This window comes from Anastrepha obliqua, chromosome 1 (assembly GCF_027943255.1).
Source record: "Anastrepha obliqua isolate idAnaObli1 chromosome 1, idAnaObli1_1.0, whole genome shotgun sequence".
Taxonomy (NCBI): domain Eukaryota; kingdom Metazoa; phylum Arthropoda; class Insecta; order Diptera; family Tephritidae; genus Anastrepha; species Anastrepha obliqua.
In genome coordinates, this window is record NC_072892.1 from 146,479,453 (window position 1) to 146,502,874 (window position 23,422).

Below are 23,422 nucleotides of genomic sequence, written 5' to 3' on the forward strand. Positions count from 1 at the left end.
GTATATGGATTTATATCTCTCTTTTGAATGTTGGTGGAGCGTGATCCGTAGATATGTGCTTTACAGCCTTGGTATGAGTGCGTAAGTACTTGAGTATCTGCATATGTGAATGCATAGCTACGCATACTTTTACTTTTGCTGACTTTCTTTGGAATAAGAATTTAGGAAAGTGAGTGATGTTAAAAGAGTTCAATATTATATTGGCTATCTGCTGATAATGGTTTATTTATTGAAAATGCTTTTATGACATTCAGCATGTTGATTTTTGAGGTCAATGAATTGCTCTCTTCCTCGCCCAAGTATGGTGTGCCCTTCTACTAATGCACTTACACTAGTATGTATGTATATATAACATACACACTTGCAATAGGCATTTTCTCGCAAGAATCAATGATTTGTACCTATTTACAAACACTTTTAAAAAATTGTATTTCTTTGCTTTGCAGAAGAGTGCAAAAATATCACAACTCAAACAAATACCACTTCTTGGTAGCAGCTACCAACTTCCCAGTAGGAACAAGCAATAAATTTAAAAATATTTGCACAAAATGGTACAAAATTAATGTGACTTTCAATTTCTTTACAAATGGGCCCAAATGGCGGACGGAGTAGAAGCGGCTGTCTTTTGTCCGCATTTTGATCTGGAAAAGTCTTTCAGACTCCCAAGCTGAAATCTATGCCGCAACAAAGGTAGCTGAATTGGCTCTAGAATTAAGGCTATAGAAAAAACTGGCAAACCGAACACTAGACGTTCTGTTACAAATATTGCTGCTGTAGCGCACAGTGTTGCTGAACATAGGCATTCATGAATCGACTGTTTGTCAAATTTTACCTGTACATATAACAGAAGTGAAACTTTCAAGGCAGAAGAAGAAAGAGGGAGAGACCCGAAAGAGAATGAGAGAGAGAGAGAAAGAATATATGTATATTTAAATAAATTCACAACATTTGCATAGAATACAAATAGGCAAAATTTACTAAAAACGGAGAAGGGTCAACCGGTGTAGGTAAACGCCGGACACAAACCGTGGCAACATGGCGCACTACTCGGAGCGTTTATCAGCCGCACAAACGCAGCGATTCCAAGACCGCAGCAACGGCACCAATCACCGCAAGGCAATACCAATAAATCCGACGGCGGAATGGATAGCACTTTATAGTACGCACAAGCACTAGCCAGGAAACGGAAATAAGCACCAAAAAGTAGGTACCAAAACAAAAAACGCCAAAAAAACTGGGACCAAAAAACGCAGCAAACAGTAGGCATCAAGGAAATATAACGCCCAAAAGTAGGTAATAAAAATATATTTCCTACAAGTTTGCACCAACAAACGAGCGCCAAAAAGTAGGCAGTGTTATTTCTCACTAGAAATTATCAACCACAAGGAAAAACTCAGGAAAAATAGCCTAAAGTGTATCTAAGATATATATAAGTTATAGCTCTCTATCTCCTTTTCCTCTACGTTATATCTTTTTTCTCTCTCGCGGAACGAAAACGTGCATGGCATTGAAATTTTACTCTCCATTCTCGCTCGTCCATCGACGCCTAAGAAGTTTCACTTCAAAAATAAACATATATATTATCATTTTACTACTCTTAACTATTATTTATAATTTTTGCTAAAATTTAAAAAAGCTTCATATCAACTCGTATTTACTGCTGGTAAATCAAAAACGTATGCAACCAGCAAGGTCTTGTTCGTAATATGCAAGAGCAGCGATTTCATGCCTTACTTTTAGCCAGAAAGTCATGTCATGAGCAACGAAAAGCAAACTAGCAAATCTAATTACACTAAGCGAAATAAATAGCAAAATGGAACTAACCAATTTCATAATTTTTCTTCTAAAATTGCTGCATAATATAATATTTCCTTGAGTTGCCTTATAATGTTTTTATACGTGTGGGCGTAATTTTAAATTATTTTGCCTTTGATTTCAAGTCCCGATACGTTTAAACGTTGCTTGAAATTTGAATTTATTGAAGCCAAAAGTCATAAAAGACAAGTTCTTTCGTTATAATTTTATACACAATCCACAACTTAAAAGATTCCTTAAGGTAAGTTGAGTAGCTTCCATTAGCACAAAAATAATTTTCATGCGGGGATAATATCTTTTTAGCACACTATGCCAAGAGGAACACAGCTACCTACCCAAGAGCGCGCTAATATACTAGCTTATAATGAATCCGAAGTCTCAAATCGCAAAATAGCGTTAGACGTAAGTCGAAATAAAAGTATCAACCACAATTTTTTGAAAATTCCTGATTGATGGAAGAATTAATAGAACTGTCCCAAAGCCTAAGATTGACGACAGATGTAAGAGAGAAAAAAGACGGTTGGCTCTCAATGTTACGAAGAGAAGCGTACAACAAATTTTGAGTAAAAATTCGAATTTAAAATAGCTAGACTTGAATTCGCCTATAATCATAAGTTCTGGGATGATGAATGGCAATCCATCATTTTTAATGGTGAAAAAATTAAATCCCGATAGGCCTAATGGTTGTCAGAAGTATTGGAGGAAATATTCTCGAGCCATGACAAACGCGTCACTCTCCAAATTTCCACAGCGGCAATATCTCAATTTGTATAAGGGGTTAGGGGTAGTCAGAATTTTCAAAAACTGGACTTTTTTCCACTTTCTTAAAGTATAATATCTTAAAAATATTGTGTGAAAATTTGAAGTGAATCCGACAAATACTTTTCGAGTTCTTTAACAATTAACAAAGGGCGCTCGAGCGCTCCGGAGCGTTCGAGAGCAACCAGCTAAACTTTAAATGCGTTTTTCTCAAAATTGTGTTTTTTGAACTGGTATTCACTGTAACTTAAAACCTGCTTCGTAGATTTCAATAAAATTTATACTGCTTTTGAAAAACATAAGAACTCGTGTCTGGTTGAAGGATTTTTTTTAATTTCGATTTTTTTTAAACAATTAATTGTCGGTTTTTTTCTCGAAAATCTGAAAAATATTTCTAACTTAATTTTGAAAAAAACCTTCGATCACGCACAAGATTATCTATTAATAAAACTAATTTCACTTGTCCGATTGATTTTGGATGAATCTCCAAGGACTTGTGAGATTCACCGCAAAGGGCTTCTGAAGAAATGGGATCCACACAAACAGCGATAACTTTTAGAATTATTACATTTTTTTTTTTTTTTGAAATTTTGGTAAAGTCAAGTCGAAAGATGATGTATTATTACTATTTTTAATTTTTTTAAAATAAAGCAAATGCCTAGCAAAAAAAAAAGATTGAAAACCGTCATTTTTTCGGGCATCTTACTACCCCTAACCCCTTAATTTCGCATAAGAATAGGTAGACGTCTTGGATAATATTTTATTGAATTTTGCTGAAGAATTTCGTGGTAAGTCTTGGACGTTTCAACAGGACAACGCTGCAAACTACAGCATACAAAGAAGTTTTTTATGTCGAAAAAAGAATCGTATCGCTGTTAATCCATACCTAAATTCAATAGAGAGCTTCTGTAGCATTCTTAGCAAGCAAGTTTATAAAGGCGGATGTCAGTTTAATAGCCCATTGCCATTTGAAAAAGCTATTCTCAAGGAATGGGCAAATATCGATCTTAGTGTCCTTAAGTCACTCGTAAGTTCAATGCCACGACCACTAGTAACAGTTACAATAAATAACGGAGGGCATACAAGCTATTAAATAATATTTTATATTATTTTCTTAAGATTTAATTTAATATAAGTTTTAGTCCTAAATATCTACATATTTTCTTAAATGAGTAAATTTTTTACAATAAAAGGCTGATATAAATCCTTTAACATTTTTTATTCTTACTTTTGTTTTCATCCCTTATGCCGAAAGGTAAGAAGATTTAACCTCTGATTATTTTATCCCAAAAAAAATGTTTATTCCGTGTCACATATGTCGAACCTGAGATTTATTTCACAAGTGTTAGCATTTCCTAAAGGGCGTGCGCCTATATGTGAGTACAAATACAATATATATGGATGTGTGTATTCAATTTAGCCTGTACGACGTCCAAACATAAATATTGTACCACTTCTTAGATCTGGCAGACATCCACTTGCTGGTTGTTAAGGGCTTAGCTAATTTATGCTGTAAGGTTGCAAAAGAGCGAATGGAAGAATATTACAAATGTAGAGTGTGGAGAGCGCAACGGATGGTGTCCAAAGTTTGTCATTGTAGTTGAGGGACATCGATGGTAGTATACGAATAGTATGGTTACAGTAAAAAAATCAAGTCACTCTACTCAGGTGTTGCCATACTCGTGAATTATTTTTTTTAATTTGATAGATTTATTTATTCAGGGGTGAGCTGCAAAATAATTCAAGTGATATACGAGGTTTCTAACAGACAACATAGAAATATATATATATACGTTCTCCGAATTCCGAATGGTAGTCACACACCAACCCTACGGCGACAGACTACATAGAACTAGCAGTAAAAATTATATGTATCTACATATTTCGGAACTATTTAGTAAATGAAGATCGTATGAATCATTCAGGCGTTACAGTTTAAAAATTTTTTAAATTGTCTCCATATAAAAGAAACCCAGAAAAATGGAAACATTCAGATATATCATTAATAAAAACTACAAAGAACAAACGGCCCAAAATGCTGCACAGAGGGACTCCGGAAGAGGCAGTAAAAGACCAAACAATTGCTTGGGTATGGTCGACCCGAAATTTCAAGACGGTTCTTACAGGACACTGGAAGGTAGGATAGCACGCGGCGATGTTAAGCATACCACACAAAAACATATGCTGCAGTTTTGGAGAAATGGGTGAGAAGGAAACTCTTTTTTGTTAAATTGTTATTATAAAGAAATGTTAAAAATTTTCAGTCCTCTACTGTGCGACGGCCGTGCATTATAAGTACAGTAGTTTTATGTTATACTAGCAAACCCGGTCCCCTTCGCTGGGCACACTAAAATAGAATAGATATGGTTTAGAACAGAAAATATATGATTTTCATATTATTTATTTATTTATTCTTTATTCTTTCTATTTGTTTTTGAGTAAATATAAAATATAAATTGAAAATCAGGAAAAAAGAAGATTGTTTTTAAATTTCAAATCAGCGCATATGAATAAACAATCGTGTTTTTTCCTGATCATCCATGAATTTTTCGTTTCAATTTATATGTTTTATTAAGCATTGGAGCTTTTTTAACCATTATCCATTTATATTTTTCAAAAAAAAAAACGAAACAAAAATTTTTTCCACGAACACATAATTTCATTCGGATTTCACATTAAATTCTCAAATTTCGTAAGAAATTATTCACTGTTCCAAAATCCACTCCAAAAAAATTCACAAACAATTTTTACATGTTGCACTTACGTTTTTTCCTTATGGCATCCAAATCAGAAAGAAATATTGACACATTGTAACTCACACTGTCAATTTGACAGTTCAGTTCCGCCCCAAGCGTTAAAAAAGTAAGCGACATTATGGCTGGCTCAAAAGACCGCTGTACCCGTTGCCAGTGCTCCGAATTACAACCAAACTTTACGAAACCCATTTTCAATACTTACTTAACAATGTGCGTAAGTTTGGTTTAATTCGGTGCAAAGACACGGCGGGTCCACGTTTTGGCATATATTTCGAGACCCTAGTCATCAATAGGTATGAAAATTACCCCGTATTAAAGCACTTATCAACAGCTTTCATTTGATACCCATATTGTACATACACAACCAAAGGTTACCCAGGTCCACGTTTTGACCTATATCTCGAGACCCCAGTCACGGAGCGGCATGAAAAATACTCTGTACTAAAGCATTCACCAACAGCTTCAATTTGATATCCATATTGTACAAACACATTCTAGGGTCCACGTTTTGGTCTCTATCTCAAGACCCTAGTCACGGAGCGGCATGAAAAATACTCTGGACTAAAGCATTCACCAACAGCTTCCATTTGATACCCATATTGTACATACACATCCGAAGGTTACCCGGATCCACGTTTTGACCTATATCTCGAGCCCTATTTCCAAAATAAAATATAATCCATGTTACTTGTGCATGATGTAGCTTTCGAATGGTGAAAGAATTTTTAAAATCGGTTCAGTAGTTTTTGAGCCTATTCATTACAAACAAACAAAGTTTTCCTCTTTATAATATTAGTATAGATAAGCCTAGAGCTGCTATGTTTCGTTGACTCCATGAACTGGTTTAAGTACAATAGATTCGTTAGATTCACATGAAAAATCGCCACCAAATGGCCATCACCTCAATCTAACCTAACCTAAACACGTTTTTCCAGTATTTTTTTTTTCGGGATGACGCCTTCCTTCCTTCCTTTCTAATTATCAGCTGGCCTCAGCATAAAGTCTATAATATTTTCCCCGTTTAAGATTTTAAATGTTTCCTGAGCATAGCGTGCGCAATGGAACAAGGCGGGATCAACATTTTCTCCCTTCTCCGTGCAGATTGGGCAATTTGGTGAACTGTCATGGTGAAAACTATAGAGGTATTTTCTAAATACCCCCTGCGCTGAAAGGAATTGAGTTAGGTTGTAGTAGTTTGTTTCGCCATGGTTCCTTTCTAATCACGTCGAAAGTTTGGGTATTAGCTCATGTGCCCAGCTACCCTTAGGAGATGTGTTCCAAGGGCCTTGCCAGTGGGCAATCGAACGACGCCTCTCATCTTCTGCAAATTCTTTACGCCTTGCTCCACCGCCATATTCGGATAGTATCGGATATTCGGTGAAGGGTGATCCAGATTGCAGGTATTTTTTCCAATAGGATTTTTTTGACAGATTACGCGTGACTATTGTCAAACTAAATGTATAATTTTTTTCAGTATTCATTGAAATTTCATCATGGAAAGACTTACGCCTCAACAATATTTACAAATCGTACAATTATGTATATTATTAAAATCAAGGCTCTGTGAAAATTGTTCATGTAATAGTTTATAGCGATGAGGCTCATTTTTGGCCCCATTTGAGTCAATAAACAAAATTGTTGAATTTGGGCTGAAGAGTAACCTGAAGTCATTCAAGAACAGCCATTACTTCCATTGAAAACAACCGTTTGGTGCGGCCTATGGACTGGAGGACTCATCGACCCATATTTCTTCAATGACGAGGCTGGCGGCAATGTAACAGAATCTGGCGAACGCTATCGCGCCATGTTAAACGACCGGAAATTGAAATCCGTGATCTCCACAGCATTTAGTTCCAACAAAACGGCAATGCACTACTTGCCATACAGCTCGTGAAACAATGGATTTAATACGTCGTAATTTCGGTGAGCGATTTATCTCTCGTCTCGGACCAATGGATTGGCTATCAAGTTCGTGTGATATGGACATTTGGACTTTCATTTTTGGCGGTGTGTAAAGTCTAAATACTTTGTGGATAAACCAGCTTTGATTGAGGCTTGGACGCCAAAATTACTAAAGTTATTCAAGAGATACCGACCGAAATCTTTCAGCGAGTCATTCAAAATTGGTGTTTACGAATGACCGAATTACACCGCAGTTGCGGCCAACATTGGAAAGGGATTATCTTTAAAAAATAAATTGCATGAATGGCTCTACACAAAAATAATAAAGATCACCCAATCAATTTGAATTTTTCGTTCCGTTTTATTTCAATTTGAAATCCGATACCTCTAAATTGATCACCCTTTATATATTTGCATGCTATATCGAGTGCTCCTAACGCCGCACAAATAGATTTTATAGATTTCAGTTCAGCTACAGTTTTGCGCTTTTCGAGGCATTTAAAGCCAAATATTTTGAGCAACTCTTCGAACGGATATGGTATCTCCGATACGCTCTTAGGCAACTGTGCATATAAATCTTCAAACTTTATCGATACACTTACATACATACCTATGCAAAGTATGCAAGGACGCAAGTTGGGCGCTAGTAGGCCAACACTTGTAATACTCATGCGAGTTGAGCGAGCGCAGAGAGAGCGCGCAGCAAGGTATCGAAGGACCTACATTCGCAACTCAACACTCAGCAACAAACATTTCCTTATGTAGGTCTATAGACACATACATACGTACGTACGTATATACATTTCTATAATCGGAGAGAGTGTATCACGAAGCAGGATAGCCAACGAAAGTAGAATTCTCAGTCAGGAGCATCAGCACCAACAACATTAACCCAACCACAGTCAACGGCGGCAATGGTTAGTGAGTGCTTGCAGTGTATGTACGTAGTGGGTAGTGAGTCTGAAAGTTTCGTACATCAAATTACGAAGCAGATTGCAAATCGCGAAACTGTGCCACACAGAGTACACAAAGGCACGCACATATACATACACATGCATATATACATGCACATATCCTAGTGGAAGCGAATTGTATGAATTTGGACTACGAAATATTCTGACACAAAACGATTGACAACAGTATGGCTTTGAACACGAAACCGTTAACAACGACAGTGCGCTAACGGAATTTAAAAATAGAAAAGCCATAGCGAAACATAAACGCACACACACGCGCGCTAGGCAAGGAGGCAAATGAATTAACGCAAGTCATATTCGTAATAATAAGTAAATAAACAAAATTTGTGATAAAGAACTAAAACTATATACCATACATACATACATATATACACACATACATATGTATACATAGATGTATGCCATACATGCAGCATACCACGTAAAATTACAAACATAACAGAAATTGCTGCAACATTTCTTGTGTTTGACTGTGTGTGTGTGTGTGTGTTGCAGAAGGAAAGGAGCACGAACGAGTGCATTACACTGAACACTCCAATACTTCGATTTTGTGCACTTTACGGTTATTCAAAATGATTCAGTTGAATTTGAATTGGTATGAATGGATTAGTGGGTTTCAAATGTTTACCTAATTAAGTTTGGATGCTGTGGAAAAGTGCGTGACTTAAGTGATCAGACATTTGTAAACATAATAAAAAGTGTGCACAGAAATGTTGTTGTAGTATATTGACACATAAAAGCTATGAAAACAAAATAAAAGACGTGCATTAATGACGGTGTAATGGATTTGGGTAAAAATAAATATGTGCCAAAGTGTGTACGTGTAAAATGGATTTGTGTATGCAGGTTTTTGTGCGTGATTAGTATGCGAATTATTTTCATGCTTAAGTACGGTGCAATATCCGTTTTGAAGTTGTTGATTGCGTCCATAGCCCGTGACCCATAGCGCGTTAAGGCTTATTACGTACTGTATATGTGTGTGTATATGTAAGTACGTATGTGGCGCATTTTATTTCGGTTGCGCTGTTTAGGTCTATTCACTTGTTTATAATTAAATATTTTCAAAAGTTACCCGACAATAGTCTCACGACCCTTTTGGGGCTGTTTTTTATTTAATTTTTTTTTTGTTTTTTTTCGTATCCTATCCTTTTAAAGCCACATTTATTCGCCCATTCGCCCACATATGGATGTGCATGCCCTGCAGAGAAATCCACGAATACCAAACTCGTATGCTTGAATTTAAAAGTGGTTGGCGAATTTTGCACAGTCAGACCCTGGGCCCTAGGAAGTGTTAATTGTTCGAACTTCTATAATTTTTTTCGATACGAGTACTGGCAATACTTGGCAGATGCGATCTTCCTTAGTCCAGAGTCAATGTTATAGTTGAAAAATTATATCTGTGAGACATAAAACTCTGTGAAAATAGCCGACTGAACACAACTTTGGAGCACTTAACAACGATTTTATATGCAATGCTGCTTCGAGAATCAAATAAAGGATAATCAATTCAGCGGTAGTGGATTTTATATAGAAATAAAAAAACAAAAATTCAAATTGATTGGGTGATCTTCATTATTTTTGTATAGAGCCATTTATGACATTTATTTTGCAAAGATAATCCCTTTCAGATGTTGGCCGTAATTGCGACGTAATTCGGCCATCCGTAAACACCAAAACACCAAAATGACTCGCTGGAAGGCTTCCACGGTGTGTTGGAGCGTAGTCACGCGTGATCTGTCAAAAAAGCCCTTTTGGAAGAAGTACCTCCAATCTGATCAGCGGAAAAACAAATCTACTATTTTTGCGTAAAATGTTTGCGCAAATGATTAACAACCGTTTTATGGTCGATCTTTAGCTTCCTGGCGTTGCTACAAATACTAACATGCCGTTCTTCATCGATTATTTTTGTGATTTTATTGACATTTTCTTTAACATCAAAAAAGCCTGAACGGAATCGACGAAACTAAAATTGCACGTAATTAACTGTTACCGTATCGGCGCCACAAACACCATTCGCAATTTCAGCAGCTTGGCTTGCATTTTCGCCTTTATCAAAGAAAAACTGTAAATGTACCGAATCTTCTCTCCATTATCGACACCCTGTAACTCATAACTGAATGGTGCAAACAAAAACAGGCAAACACATTTTTTTTATTTTCTTTTAATACGAAATGTCACCTTGACAAAGAGCATAGACTTTAAATTGTCTGATCGATACTTTACGGCATATCAATCACTACAGCCATCTACCGAGAAAATAATGGATTTCTTTTTCCCCAAACTAATACATCTAATTTTTAATATTTTTATTTTTTTAATGATCGTACACAATTTCTGAATTTAATAATATGACACAATAACATAACTTGCATTTGTTTCACTACATAGAAAACATCCAACATGCCCCATACCCAATATGCCTCAGCGCGCCTCGCATCAGTTGCCATAGTTGGGCGCAGGATGTCACGAACTTCGCGATGATTATCGCTTACTTTTCGGTTTTGACACTGTTACACTTTGAAGACCGATATCGCCACTGGCAGCTCGCACCACTCAGTTTGACTACTAATTGGCCAAATCGTATTAGATTTGATCTAAAAGTTATAACGCTAATTCATATTTTGCCTGCAGGGTATTCGTTCACTCACCTGCACACATAGATTTATACATATCTATGTTTATACTGGTATGTATGTATTGTGCGCGCATAAAAGTGTAGGGTCACAACTGGAGTCCTGTCATGCGGAGCACTTGTGCTATTTCATTTATTGCTTTGCTGCTGTGGGTTGTGCCATTTATATGGAGTTGGTGTCCCAACGTTGAGTCAAAACTTCAGGCAGCAACGGCGACGACAAAAGAATAGAAAGAAATTAAAGCAAAAATGGATAAAACGGCTATATAAATACACGCACATTCACGCCAACGCATACATACACACACACACAGATTCATACAAAAATTGGCAGTTATAAATTTACTTCCAAGTTGAGCACAAAGCATTTAGTGAGGGGCGGAGAGGGCGCACTAACTAACCTACACAGCAGAGCCATTGCTCTTTTTGGGTGCGAGTGACAGCAGGCATTCAAACGAAACGGTTGTCCGCACTTTTAGTGTCAGATAAATTTCCAAGTCATATATTGTCGCCTTGTTGTCTGTTACTAAACTTTTTATCGCTCCATCGCTACTCATACTGTGTGTTTGTGTGCGTGTTCGTGTGTGTGAGTGTTTGAGCTGGCCAATTGTGCGCGAAGGTTGAGCTTGGGAAGCTTCTTAATATCAGCAATTACTACTGCTCTATTTAAGCCGTATAAATACAAGCTGTAAGCAATGCGTATATAATTGTGTACATATGCATGTATGTGTGCATACACACAATTCGGTGTAGACACAGTAATTTTGTTGGCTTTGTGGCAAGAATAGCACTTAAGTAAGATTGTAGATAATTTCGACACTGATTGTGAATTTCGTTTCATTGCAGTGATTGATTTTAATACACATTGTGTGCGCGAGTGTGTGTGTGTGTGTACTTGTAATTGTACGCTTCCAAATGTCTAATAGTAAAGCACACATATCAAAATTATAAACTCACATGCCCATGTGTATGTGCTTACTTTATGTAATTTCATAAACACACCTTCACAATCGCCATGCACCAAGCACCTCAACCTCGTGAAATGTGAAATGTGAAATTTTCGAGTTTCAACCTTCAAAACAAAAACCGAAATTGGTTTTCAAGCGCTGTGCCTGTAATATTTTCACTTGGTTATAGGTATTCGTATGAACCACTGCAACAACTATAATTGCATACTGCATACACATGTATGTATGTGTCTGTGTGTGTACTATGTAGTAATCTGGACGATGGCCTTAACGTGAATATCTGCACAAGGTCCTCTGGCAGAGAATACAAGTATACATAGTAGTGTGGACCTTGAGTTGTTGCACAGGCGGGAAAGGTTGTGCAATCGGCTCAACAACGCGGTAAATGCACTTCAATAACAACAATAACAAATTTCAATGAAATTACTTCGCGAAAGTTTACAAAATTAAAATAAATAGAAAAGATCGTGAAGAGCAGTTACTTCTCATAGCAACTTTTATCATTCATTTAATAAGCAATTGCTTAACATAATACATATATAATATAATATAAAGAGCGATCAATTTAGAATAAAAGAAGAAAAGAATAGAATTGAAATAAAACAAGAAAATTCAAGTTTATGTGACAATCTTAACTTTTTTTTTTGTAGAACCATTCATGACATTTCTTTCTTTCTTTCAAATGTTGGCCCTAATTCGGCCATCCGTGAACACGAATTTCGAGTGAGTCGCTGAAGAACTTAGGTCGGTACCTCGTGAATAACTTTATTAATGTTGGCTTCGAATGCCTCAATCGAAGCTGTTTTATACACAAATCATTTAGACTTTGCATACCTCCACAAATAAAAGTCCAATGGTGTCCATATCACACGAACTTGTTGGCCAATCCACTGGTCCGAGATGAGAGATAAATCGTTCACCGAAACGACGATGCTTTCCATTTCAATTCAACCGAGCTATTCGGGTCATGTTCTTCGATTTCGATGTAACTCAAATATGTTGCTCTCTGGTCAAAATAATGAGACACGTATTTTTTTGTTCGCCCGAGAAAATTTTTTTTCAAGATTTATCGGCAATTTTGTTTTTTGGCTCAAAATCGATTTTCTTTAATTATAAAAGAAAATTTGTTTTTTAAAGGCTCATAACTTAGTCAAAAATGAACCGATTTTGATGATTTTGAGTTCAAAATGATCGTCATTACTTGCACGAGCGGCTTCATGCAGAAAAAATTTGCAAAAAAGTAGTTGAAAATTTTTTATTTTGCAAAACAAAAAAAAATTCGAAATTTTTTCGAAATTCAATATTTCAAAAAGTGTATTTTTTTTTTAACTTTTTCCAAATCAAGAGGACAACTCAAACTTCAATTGAGCTGAATGCCCAGTAGCTAAAATGAGTTGTTTTTGAGTAATGGATTATTGAGTAAAAAACCTGTTTCGCACTTTTTGGTTTTTGCAAAATAAAAAATTTTCAACTATATTTTGGCAATTGTTTCTACATGAAATCGCTTTTGTTGAACTCAAAATCATCAAAATCGGTTCATTTTTGACTAAGTTATGAGCCTTTAAAAAAAAATTTTCTTTTATACTTAAAGAAAATCGATTTTGAGCCAAAAAACAAAATTTGCGATAAATCTTGAAAAAAATTTTTTTCGGGCGAACAAAAAAATATGTGTCTCATTATTTTGACCAGAGAGCAACATATTTGAGTTACATCGAGATCGAAGAACATGACCCGAATAACCCGGTTGAATTGAAATGGAAAGCATCATGGCAAGTAGCGCCGTCTTGTTGGAACCAAATGTTGTGGATTCAAATGCGGCTTTTTACATTGTAGTTAGAGCTCTGGAAAGAGGGTAGATAGTCAACGGGGAAAGGAGAAAACTATCAGAGAAAGAGATAGGAAAAAATAGAGACAGAGAAGGAGAGGTAGTTAATCCTGTGACAATTTTTCAGATTCTTTGGTAAATCTGTAAATATCCTCCGGTTTTAGAGAACGAATATTACTCATTATCACGACATCCGAACGCAAAACTCGTAGCCGTGCTCTAGCAAAGGCAGGACACTCACAGAAAAAGTGCTCAGTGATATCCGCCTCCTTTAAGCAAGACAGGCAAATCGGGTCCTCATTGATTCCAATGGTGCTCATATGCTGCCCCATGAGTTGTGTCCTGTAATAATACCAACCATCAACCGAACGTCTTGGAAAGAGTTTAAGTAGAAAGTTTGACAGTTTTCTGTTCGGACCGGACCAACGCTCTTTATGTAAATTATATATAATACATAATCGCTGAACCAATTCTGGATTCCTGCGGAACTGATTCCGATTATTTGCTTTGGCCCTTGTGAGGGAACCGCTGATCCATGGTTGGCCAATTCATCAGCAATTTCGTTTCCTTGAACACCGGAGTGTCCTGGAACCCATATAAGTACCAGCCTGTTCTATCTTGCGACAGAATTAAGCATCTTCTTACATTCTTGAACAATCTTTCAGGTTTGCTTCGCATTCTCCAGGGCCTTCAGTACAGCCTGACTATCTCTGAAAACTCAAATCTGTTTCCCACTCCATCTCCTCTCGGTTATCCATTCGGCTACTTTCAGTATGGCAAAAACTTCCGTTTTGGAAACAGTTGCCATTTCCCCTTTAGCATAGTAATACGTATTACTTTTGTTTAAGTACCAGCGGCTCCAAACCCTATTTCATTCTTGGACCCTTCGGTCAAGAAAATATCCATCAAACCTCCCTGAATGCATTCTGGATTGCTCCATTGCTGACGCAGTGGAAATCTGACATCAAATTTCCTTCCAAATGAAACTATGGGTATGATGTCAACCTTAGGCGCCAAAAACAGTGGATACTGCTCAGATAGCAACTTTAAAATCTGTGTTCTCTACACTTAGTTAGTTTTCACTTTTTTGCTACGCCTGCGGATATAGTTGATTAGATGTCATGCCCCTCAAACAAAATCCCTCTTATATATAGTTATACATATATATATAATTGGCGCCTACGCCCCTCTACCGTACCTTTTATTTCCTGTCTTTCCCATTTTATCCTCTCAACAAGGCATCAAAAAAGGCGATCTGTGGAGTGCTCGTTCAAGTGGACCTTCGCATGGGCAACCACATAACCTAACCTACAGCCTATTGGTGTGGAAGTCCAGTATTTTGTTAGATAATAGATTCATTTGACAATCGCACACAAGAATTTGATGTGACAGTGACAAATGTTGGCTGCGTAACTTTGAAAGGAGCGGACAGAAGGAGTGCTCATCTCAGAATTCATTGTTTCACAAATTGAACGTAAGTACATACATATATATGTATGTATATGTATACTAGTATATATATAAAGTATACACTAAATTATATATTCATAACTTGTGTTCGAATGTGTAGCCCTAGTCGTATTCAAATTCATATTCTTATTTCAATTCATATTTGTATTGGTATTTTATTCGCATTCGTATTCTTATTTGTATAAAAAAGCAACCAAATACATATGTACATACCCTATGATCAAAAAGTATCAGGAAGGTGATGTTGACCGTTTTCTTGTTTTGCCAAGGCGTAGTGCTCCATGAGTGGCGTTGAAGCGTTTGAGAGATGCTGTACGTCGCAAACCTCCAAAAATGTGGGCAAACAAATCTGAGAATTTGCATGATGATAACGCGCCATCGCACCGAGCCCAAATTGTGCTGGATTATTTGGCCAAACACCAAGTAAATACAATCGTGCAAGCACCGTATTCACCTGATATGCCCCATGCGACTTCTTTTTGTTTCCCAAGTTGAAGTTACCACTTCGTGGAAGGAGATTTCAGTCGATAGAGGAGATCAAAGAGAATGCGACGAAGGAGCTGAAGGCCATCCCTTCGTCGGTCTACCAAGGGTGTATGGAGGGCTGGGTTAAACGTTGGTACATGTGTGTTGCTTCAGACGGGTCATATTTTGAAGGAGATAAAATAAATTTGTCTGAAATTTTACTCTGTTTTGTTTTATTTAGACATTCCCGGTACTTTCTAATCATAGGGTATATATATCTTAGCAAAGCCTAAAAGGTTTTCAAATTATTTCTTAAAGCATTTTTTCCTTAATCTTCTTATCCATCCTTTAACATTTGATATGGATTTTTATTTGTCGAATTGTGAATTGGTTCATAATTTGTGCCTGATTAAGAGCCTCAATTATTATTATTATTTGTTGCCATTCCCGCCGATTAGAGACGCATAGTGCCGAAACAAAAGATTGCCAATGTTGACGATTATTCGCTTTTGCCTTGATCTGGGACCACTTTAGGTTTTCGTCGACTCCTAAAAACTCGTCAAAAAGGCCGTTAGAATGTGCTTTGCGGCGATGTTCTTGAGGGTTCTAGTCTAACGCTATTCTGTTTATTTCATTAGCTGGTTTACGACTGGTATGTAGCAATAGCAATGGGCTTTTGTCCGCTTCTTACGAGGAGTGGTTCGTTCGAAACCCAGTTGTCAGGATTGTTCTGAGACAGCAGTTAACGAACGATTATAAGTTTTGTGTGGTACATTCTAATACAAACCAAGTTCACAAGAACAGCCATTACATCCATTGAAAGTAACCGTTTAGTGCGGCCTATAGGCTGGATGAATCATCGGCGCATATTTCTTCAAAGATGAGACTGGTACCAATGTAACAGTGAATGGCGAACCCTATCGCGCCATGTTAAACGACCTTTTGATGACGGAAATTAACATTTGATTCCACAACATTTGGTTCTAACAAGATGGTGCTACTTGTCATACAGCTCGTGAAATAATGGATTTAATACGTCGTCGTTTCGGTGAGCGATTTATAGTATCTCTCATCTCGGGCCAGTGGATTGGCCACCAAGATTGTGCGATATCACACCTTTAGACTTTTATTTATGAGGGTATGTAAAGTCTAAATACTTTCTGGATAAACCAGCTTCGATTGAGGCATTTGAAGCCAACTTTACTAAAGTTATTCACCAGATACCGACCGAAGTTCTTCAGCGAGTCACTCGAAATTAGTGTTTACGGATAGCCGAATTAAGTGGCGGTTGCGGCCAACATTTGAAAGGGATTATCTTTAAAAAATGAATTGCATGAATGGTTCTACACAAAAATAATAAAGATCGCCCAATCAATTTGAATTTTCGTTGCTTTATTTCAATTTAAAATCCGATACCTCTAAATTGATCGCCCTTTACGCATATCTACATATTAAGTTCCTTAAATTTCTAAATATTTTACTTATTTTATTTTCCGCCTACAGGTCAGCCCAGTTATGGTGTCATCGGCCGATCCACAAAATATTCTTCAGAAACTGCAAAAGTACAAACGGCTAAATGGCACAAATTTGTTGAAACCTTTACGCAATCGAACGCCAACCACAGCGTCCAAGCATGACACCCTCAATCACAGCAGAGCTTCAATATCTAAGTTTGACACTACACTACAACAACAAATCAGCGAGGTGGATATCACAACCACTACAACAAATATAGCCAACTTGGCTGATCAACAGCCGAATATTACAAATAATTTTTTAGATTTGTTATTGAATCCCGAGTATGTGGAACAATTTACCGAAATGAATAACGATCTCTTGCATGCTTCGAATGAATCGTCGTCGATCGTTGATATTAACATGTCGTTGCCCTCACTGGGCACAAGTAACAATGCTGCTCCTGCTGCCCTTTCGCCCATTTATGCGAAAAATGAAACCCTTTTACGTTTAAGCTCGCCGAGCAGTTTAGTGGTTGATACTTTGTTGGGTTCTGTGATGACAACCGCCACTGCAACTGTAACCGGTTCTACAACTGCAATCAAATCGGAAGGTCTGCTTCTTAGCCACATTCAACCGGATACGTACAGCAGTGGAACTTTAACGAGCTTGTATGCTAATTTATTAGCAGATATTTCACCATCATCGACTATTACAACAGCAGCGGACACGATTTCCCCACCAACTGCAGCGATGATGCCTAACTCCGAGAATACCAGCGTTTATTGGGAGCTTGGTGCGCCTGATTTCGATGTACTCTATCGGCACTCGCTGCTAATGACGATTGTCTATTGCATCGCATATGTCATTGTGTTTCTGGTCGGTTTGGTTGGGAATAGTTTTGTCATTGCCGTCGTATTGAGGGCGCCACGAATGCGTACTGTCACCAATTATTTTATTGTCAATCTTGCTATTGCCGATATATTGGTTATCGTCTTTTGTTTGCCCGCAACTTTGATGAGCAACATTTTTGTGCGTAAGTATTGAACATAAATATAAAAAAAAAATACAATTTTCATTTTGCAATTTCCTTGCGATAGTAGTAAATTTTGCATAAAAATATATATATGTATATTAGGCCGGGTCGATTTGTGGGGAGGCAAAAAAATCGCCCATTGCTCTGTGAAAATCATATTCTAGGGATCAAAATAAGAAACTTTGCCGAAGGAACCATACCTCTAAAACGAATTCTGATGCCCCCCAATTTGGGTCGAACTTTTTAGTTTCTTTTCTATAACTCACTTAAATTAATTTTTTCATACATATGTTCTGACTAAATAAATTTCTTAAGAGAAAAAATAGATATTATTATAAATAAATAATAAAAATTATTATAAATATATAAAAATAAAGAAAAAAACATAGCCATTTAGCTGATTTTTTCATGTAAAGGCCAAAAATGGTGATATTATTAAATAGGAGGGCATCAGAATTCGTTTTAGAGGTATGGTTCCTTCGGCAAAGTTTCTTGTTTTGATCCCTAGAATACGATTTTCACAGAGCAATGAGCGATTTTTAAATCGACCCGCCCTAATGTATATGTGTATGTATATGTATATGTATGTATGCATTAATTTGGAAAAAATGAAGTATGTACTAATCAGAAACTTTTGAAATATTCCTAAGCTCAAAATAGACAGCTTCTTATGTACAGTTAGCGTCATTTAAAAACTTCTTTTTGCAAGCATCTCAAAGTTAACTTTTATTTTTATGAAAAATAATAAAAACAGCATAAATAAAAGTTAGAAACTTAAAAAAAAAATACAAAACCGAAGAAATTTTATCAAAATGTTAAGAATTTTGTAGTAGCGCACTACCCTCTACTGGCCTTCTCAAACCAGGCTAAGCCATGGTGAAAATAATTGAGAAGGTGTGTCCAATAGCAGATCGCTATTCGAATCTCAGCGAATACGACAGAATCAGCTGACTTAACTGAGGTCACTAAGTCGTTAATTTACGAAAAAAATAAGATTTTGTTAGTGATATACGAATAAAATCAACACAATGTCAGTTCGTGGACGTATGAACAACAACTTATTGGACGAGTGTGTGAAAACATGTTAAATGATCATACAGAATTCGTCTAGAGAATCCACCGTGACGTGGCAGCCGAAGTTGCCCTCACAATTTTGTTTTTCACCATAGTTGTTGACCAAATCTGGTTAATCTATCATCCTTCAGACTAAGCCTACTCATCCACAGCTCTCTCCCCACAGGGCTTTATTCCAGTAATACATCTTAAGAGAGACTGATTAGCCGCCTCTGCTGTGTTTCAGCCTTTTAAAACGTCTCATCTCTTTCATAATCTGGACCACCACCTGGTCGTATGACGTATTCCACAGTATTTGTTGTACGAGTGTTTCCGGCGAAGGAGAAACGTGTTTTACAGAACGGAAGCGCGACCATATGAAGTATATGTGGTGAACATCTTCTATAACGTGTTTGACGTAGTAGTCGTAGTTGGAATTGTATAAATATGATTTGAAGCAGCCGTGTTCTCTCACGAACTTCGTCTTCTATTCTTCTTGATTGTCGCGATAACCGCTAATACGATTTTGGTCGAGTTTAACAAAGCGCATCATTCATTTCTTTCTCCTGTCAACCAGCTCTAGTTGGACCCACCAAGTGAGGCCAAGCATGTCTTTCCAACGCAGAGCAGGCCTCCCTCTTCCTCTACTACTACCAGCTGGCGCCGCATCGAATACTTTCAGAGACGGAGCCACTCACAAATTTGGTGAGGTAAAAGTTTACTTCTAAATGTGTTCTCGTTAGCCAAAGCTTTAGATTGAAAAAGAGAGAAGAAGAAGATTTGTGTGTCTCCAACGGCCGTTTTTAGAGTTATCACACTCATGAACAGACGCGCTTACATGCCTCTGGTGTTTGGTATTTGGGCAGCTTCCGTTTCTGGTGTGTGTGAAGCGTACATGCAAAATATTTCTAGGACTGCATCGTGGGTCACAATTTTAAATGCAGTGCATGTGCGTAATGCACGCAACCGGCAGGTAGATTACAAAGTATGGCACGTTTTGAGTCTTATTCAGCCGAATAGGTGCGTCGCTCAAAATTTTGCTTTTGACGACATAAGCCAAGCCGCCCACATCCAAAACTCGTCCATTGTGGTGCCATACAAAGTAAAGACAGAGGGAAAAGCACCAAAGGGGGGAAAAAGAAAGATGGGGCTTTGGATTGCAGGATGACAACAAACGGTGGCTAATTGCATTTGTATTAACCGCTTCAAGCTACTGATGAGATTCACCAGGTGTGTGATATTTCATTCTGCTATATCCGCAGGTGTAGCAGCGGCAGCCACAGCCGAATGGAACGGCGCGTGACTACCATTCGGAATTCGGAGAGAACGTAGGTTCGAATCTCCGTGAAACACTAAAATGAAGAAAAGGTACTTTCTAATATCGGCCGCCCCTCGACAGGCGAATCTCCATTTGCCATTCGGAGTCGACTTAAAACTGTAGGCCCCTCCATTTGTGAAAGAACATCAGGACGCATGCCACAAATAGGAGGAAGAGCTCGGCCAAACATCCAAAAAATTTGTAAGCGCCAAAACGATATTTCTATATATAATTAAGGTGTATATATATATACGCAGTTGTAGCAAAAAAATGAGGGTCCAGATGTCTGAATCTTAGCCCAACGAGAGCAGGGTAGCTAAGAAGAAGGTGCTGAGATGATCCACTTCATCCTTCAGACAGCTTCTGCAGAAAGAACTTGAAGCAATACCAAGTCTCACCGAATGGATACCTAAAGGATATTGCACGGTAAGGGCACCCACCAATTCCAGAGCTGCGGTTTTGTTAGCCTTAAATGTTCCCTTGAACGCCCCGATAGTCGTTGGCAGAAGAATACCGCCACTTTGCCCGTTTGCGTACTAAACCAGTACTCGCTGAGTTGACGCGAGGCCCATCTTTACTGGAGTATACTACAGGTTCTCAAGGGAACTCCAATCCTCTCAATCAATCCTAATATTTCATTGCGGGAGCGGTTAAGACGTTGAAGTCTCCAATTCCAGCAGTGACATCTATTGGCGTTTTTAGAGGTTAGGTTTTCAAGTTGGCACTACTTTTTTCGTAGATGGCCTTTTTGACAGCTGTCACTTGATTTATGCTCAGTTTGGTTTGCCATTTCATAATGAATAGACTTACACCTGAACAACGTTTGCAAATCGTGCAAATTTGGGCCCTAACGAGATGGCCACCGATCCCGATTTTCACAAGAAAATTTTGTTCAGCGATGAAGCTCACTTTTGGTTGAATGGGTATGTCAATAAGCAAAATTGTCGCATTTGGAGTGAACATAATCCACAAGCCATTGCTGAGACGCCGTTACATCCTCAAAAAGTCACTGTTTGGTGTGCTCTATGGGCAGAGGGAATCATTGGTCCATATTTCTTTAAAAATGAAGCCGGCCATAATGTTACAGTCAATGGAGAGCGCTATAGAGCCATGATTAATGACTTTTTCGTGCCTGAATTGGACGATGTTGATGTGGACGACCTTTGGTTCCAACAAGACGGCGCTACATGCCATACAGCCAACGCAACAATCGATTTATTGAAGGAAACTTTTGGTGAGCGCATTATCTCGCGCCGTGAACCTGTGGCGTGGCCTCCAACATCGTGCGATATAACACCGCTGGACTATTTCTTGTGGGGCTATGTGAAGTCGCTTGTCTACGCAGATAAGCCCAAGACGATTGACGTCTTGGAAGAGAATATTCGGCGCGTTATTGCTGACATACGGCCCCAATTGCTGCAAAAAGTGGTCGAAAATTGGGCCTCTCGGCTGGAATTTATTCGAGCCAGCCGCGGCGGCCACTTGCTCGAAATCATTTTTAAAACATAATGGCAAACCCTTATCTTTATAATAAAGCTAAATTCTTGGCCATAACATTAAATTATATACGTTTTATTTCATCTTGAAAACCTAACCTCTAAAAAAAACACCCTTTATAAAAACGGTTTTGATTTTTCGTTTCTAAAGTACTTTTTGTTAGCCAAGACTGCATGCTCAGGATGGCATGACCCGCGTTATTGCGGATATCGGCTAAATAAATTGGCTATAACCGCAATCGGCAAAGCCAATTATTTTCATTCCCTCTGGAATCCTAACACGGAGAACACCGCCGTTCACTATATTCCACAACAATCGGCCGAGTACCGAGTGCTTCGCAAGGCTGTCACATCTAAATTGTCAAGAGTTGCTCTTCAAATGTGCGCCATTTTGTGTGCCATTTTAATATTTCATCTTTCAGTTTATCGTTTATTTTCATTTTAATCGTCCAATTCAATCTTTGTTTACAAGTCGTTTGGATGTTACACGCCAGTGTTTTTTTTTCACAATCCGAACCGAATACCGTGGAGTGCTGAAATTGTTTGTTTTGGAAGGTTTACCAACAGCCATTCATACAAAAATGATAAAAGTCTTGAATGAGTCTGCTCCTTCATTTTCAACTACTTATTTATTGATGGGTTTTAAAGCTTAAAAGTGCTGATACAAACGTTGAAGATGAACCACTTAGATGAACAGTGAACGTCCAAAAAGTGCAGCAACACCAGAAATTATTTTGAGCAAGCGTATATAAGTATGTAACATATGTATATGATATTGTTTTGAAAAAAAATCTCAGTAGAAGGAGTACTCCATATTTTACTTGAAGCATGGCAGTTGGGAAATTTGTTTCCGGAAAATCATTATAAAGATAGTGTAAAGTTAATGGAATATCGAAGTTAAGGGAGATTACATGAAAAAAAAAATAATTTCGTTTAAAAATTCATATTCTTCCATTTATGATTGCAATACTTTTCTACTCACCTGTATAGAGTGGCATACTATGAAAATTCCACAAAATCAAAAAGTCTGAGGCTATGATTCACGCTGCCCTTATTCGAGCAGAGAACGTAAATGCGTATGAATTAGAGTGTAAAACATATTTTTTAATAAAGTAACAAAAAGTGAACATTGCTGTGCGATTCCCCGTGACGCTCACTATATATGTTCATGTGTTTGTATGCGCGAAAAATATAAACACGCACCTAAGACTTTTAAACCTTCCACTCCACTTGAAAATAAAAAAAGTTTTTTTTTCACCATCAGAAAATTGAAGAGACGAATATGTTGGAGGGGAAAAAATCTAATTTTTTCTTATGTTCTAATCATAATACAGTCGACTCTCGTTAATTCACACTTGCGATATTTCGAACCTTTCCTTAATTCAAAGTTATCACGAGTCCCCTACAAAATCTCTTTATATTTCGAATTATGTCCATACATTTTTATGCACTCGGTAACTCCAACGAAAAAATCATTGCTACGAAGCGGTAATTC

The 23,422-nt window shown here is 37.6% G+C and overlaps 1 protein-coding gene across 1 annotated transcript in view; it reads left to right on the forward strand.

Moving 5' to 3' along the window:
- Positions 1–8,443: 8,443 nt before the first annotated feature.
- The window catches only part of LOC129236407 (neuropeptide SIFamide receptor), a 97,918-nt gene continuing 82,939 nt past the window's right edge, over positions 8,444–23,422 (forward strand). The window contains exons 1-2 of the mRNA XM_054870783.1: positions 8,444–8,518; positions 17,073–18,060. Of these exons, the coding sequence (XP_054726758.1) occupies positions 17,085–18,060 (976 nt within the window). The 5' untranslated portion in view covers positions 8,444–8,518; positions 17,073–17,084. The remainder of the gene's footprint in view (positions 8,519–17,072; positions 18,061–23,422) is intronic.